The sequence below is a fragment of the Numida meleagris genome, unplaced genomic scaffold (genome assembly GCF_002078875.1).
Source record: "Numida meleagris isolate 19003 breed g44 Domestic line unplaced genomic scaffold, NumMel1.0 unplaced_Scaffold736, whole genome shotgun sequence".
Classification (NCBI taxonomy): domain Eukaryota; kingdom Metazoa; phylum Chordata; class Aves; order Galliformes; family Numididae; genus Numida; species Numida meleagris.
In genome coordinates, this window is record NW_018364951.1 from 7,788 (window position 1) to 10,510 (window position 2,723).

The 2,723-nt window shown below is 66.0% G+C and overlaps 2 protein-coding genes across 2 annotated transcripts in view; one reads left to right on the forward strand and one right to left on the reverse strand.

The window, feature by feature from the left end:
* The window catches only part of LOC110392003 (protein Hook homolog 2-like), a 5,201-nt gene extending 2,989 nt beyond the window's left edge, over window positions 1-2,212 (forward strand). The window contains exons 7-14 of the mRNA XM_021383946.1: window positions 151-426; window positions 525-612; window positions 822-891; window positions 982-1,089; window positions 1,200-1,248; window positions 1,446-1,541; window positions 1,621-1,692; window positions 1,818-2,212. Of these exons, the coding sequence (XP_021239621.1) occupies window positions 151-426; window positions 525-612; window positions 822-891; window positions 982-1,089; window positions 1,200-1,248; window positions 1,446-1,541; window positions 1,621-1,692; window positions 1,818-1,964 (906 nt within the window). The 3' untranslated portion in view covers window positions 1,965-2,212. The remainder of the gene's footprint in view (window positions 1-150; window positions 427-524; window positions 613-821; window positions 892-981; window positions 1,090-1,199; window positions 1,249-1,445; window positions 1,542-1,620; window positions 1,693-1,817) is intronic.
* Window positions 2,213-2,319: 107 nt separating this feature from the next.
* The window catches only part of LOC110392005 (bestrophin-2-like), a 4,394-nt gene continuing 3,990 nt past the window's right edge, over window positions 2,320-2,723 (reverse strand). The window contains exon 4 of the mRNA XM_021383947.1: window positions 2,320-2,522. Coding sequence (XP_021239622.1) covers window positions 2,320-2,522 — 203 coding nt within the window. The remainder of the gene's footprint in view (window positions 2,523-2,723) is intronic.

Here is a 2,723-nt window from a genome sequence, read left to right on the forward strand (position 1 = left end):
GTGTGTGGGCGGGGCTGGGGGGAGGGGGTGTGGCCACAGGGTGGTGGGCGTGGCTTCAAACAAGGGTTGGGGCTTCCTGGGGCTGAGTTGGAGCTGGGGGGCGTGGCTATGGGGATGGGGGCGTGGCCGTAAAGCTAGGGGCGGGGTCAGGTGTGCCAACCTGATGGGGTTGGGGTGTGGTCTCAGCAGTGGGCGGGGCCAGGTGGGCAGTGGGCGGGGCCAGGTGGGGCAGGCTCTTCGGGGCGTGGTGAGAGTAACCGCACGTGGGCGGGGCCGGCGAGGAGGGGGCGTGGTCAGGACGGGCCCCACCCGCAGGTGGAGGAGCTGAGCGGGCAGCAGGCCGCGGCGGCGCTGCAGGCGGAGCGGTGGCAGAGGGAGTGCCGCAGCCTGCAGGAGCGGTTCGAGGCGCTGAGCCAAGAGAGGGAGGTGAGACCCCCTCCCCAGAACCCCACCCCCCCATGATCCCACCCCCCATATTCCCTCTCATTTCCTGCTGATCCCTGTTACCCCCTCTGCCCCCTCAGCGGCTGTTGGAGGAGCGTGATGCTCTGCGCGAGGCCAACGAGGAGCTGCGCTGCGCCCAGGTGCAGCAGAGCTGCCTGCAGCAGGCAGGTGAGTGGGGGTCCTGGGACGGGGCGGGAGGGGCACAGACCCCATAGGGATCATCGTGATCTTCCTTCTGGGGTTGGGCACGTTTCTGCGTTTTCCTTGTTTTGGAGGGCGCTGCCCCTGTGGTGGCAGAGACAATGATGCTGGGGACCCCCCGGGGGTGCCACCTTGTTCCCCCTCACCCAAATTAAATGTATATTTCTCCCCTTTAGATGCAGTCATGGATGGGAGCACGGCCCCAGCAGGAAACCTGGCGGCCGAAATCCTCCCCGCGGAGCTCAGGTGGGTGCGTGGGAGGGGAGGGGGGGTCCTCAAGCCTCAGTGCTGCCCCACCCGCCCTGACCCCCCCCCACACACACTTTGGGCCTCCAGGGAGACAGTGGCTCGGCTGCAGCAGGAGAACCAGAGGCTGCAGGCGCAGGAGGCGGCACTACGGCTGCAGCGGGACCGGCTGCAGCGGCAGCTCCGCGACATTGACAGGTATGGGGCAGGCAAGGGGGTGTCCGTCTTGGCCCCCCCTCCCCACCCCGTGTCTGCATTTCCTCTGCTTTGACCCCCCCCCCCCCCCCCCCCACTTCCCATATCCACAGGCTGGAGGCCGTGAGGGCAGTGGGGCTGCAAGGAGACCCCAACAAAGAGGTGAGCAGAGTGGGGCTGGGGATCTGCCCCCCCTCCCCCCCAGGTTGATAAAAGGGGTGAGGGCCTTTGGGTCCTCCTTCCCCCCCTTTTATCCGCTCACGGCTCTAGGCAGGGGGCGTTCAGAGCTGCTCCCCCCACTTTGGGAATACCTTATATTGGGGTTCAGGTGGGTCTGATATTGTTGCCTTCCCCCCAAGGTGATGCGGGCAGTGGAGCCCCCCCACACCGCCCCTGTCCTGCGTGCCCTCAGGAACCAACTGCAGGAGAAGGACGCTCTAATCCGGCACCTGGAGGTGAGAGAGGGCTCAGGGAGGTGGGGCTGGGGGGGCACAATTCCGCTGAACCCCCCCACCTTCATGGTTGCCTGCTCAGAATGACTATGAGCGGAGCCGGGCGCAGCAGGAGCGTGAGGAGCGGCTGTTGGTCACCGCTTGGTACAACATGGTAAGTGGGGTGGGGAGCAAATACAGAGGGTGGGGGGCAAGAATACCCCCCTAGGGGGTCAAATACACATTGTGGGGAGTGAGGACGTTCCCACACTCATCTCATGTCCCCCCCACCCCCTTCAGGGTTTGGCGTTGCAGCAGCAGACACGCGAGGAGGGGGCCCTGGGGACCCCCCCCAGGAGCGGGCCTCGCTCGTTCCTGGCCCAGCAGCGCTTGGCCACAGCTGCCCGCCGTGCACGGCCCCCCCACGGCCGCCCCCCCAACCGCTGACCCCCACGGGCTCATGATCTGGGGGAGTCTCTTGGGGCTGCCCCCCACCCCCAGCTGGGCTGGACCCGTTTCTGACACTACTGATCTGCCCCTCTCCTCTTTGTGGGGGGCAGACCCCGCACCCCTCTTTGGTGGAGGGGGGCTTTTAGCACTTCTATTTTTGTAGCCTCTTTTTCCCCCCGGGGAGGGGTTTATTTCCCCACCGCCCTCCCCCAAACCTCTTTTTCAATAAAGCCATGAGATCAGGGTTATGGGGCTTATTCCGTTTAAGGGGTTGTCCAGGGGCTCGTATAGGATGAGCCCCAGCATGGGTGGGGGGGGGTGTCGGGGGGGCAACATTTTGGGCCCCTCCCACCTATACCATGTCATCTCCGGGGCGCGGGTCCCAGCTGTGGGGCGACTCCCCTGTGACGCTCCCCAGCAGCACAGCTGTGTCCCCCCCCAGGCTGTCCCCATCTCCTTCAGTGGGTGCCCCTGGGGGGGGCTCAGCCCCATGCCCCCCCTCACAGCTGGCGCTGTTCTTGCGGCGTAGGAGGGAGAAGTGGCAGCTGAAGGCGCCTGGGGGGGGCTGCGGGGTGGGCTCAGAGGTCTCCCCAATATCCTCCAATGGTTGGAACTGCATCTCCTCCTTTGCCAACCTGTGGGGGGGTTAGGGGAGCACCCTAAAACTCCCCACACCCTTCAGGAACCGCCCCCCCCCCTCCACCGAGCCTGGGGTGTGGGGCTGCAGGAGGTTTTGGGTTCTGTGTTGGGCTGGGG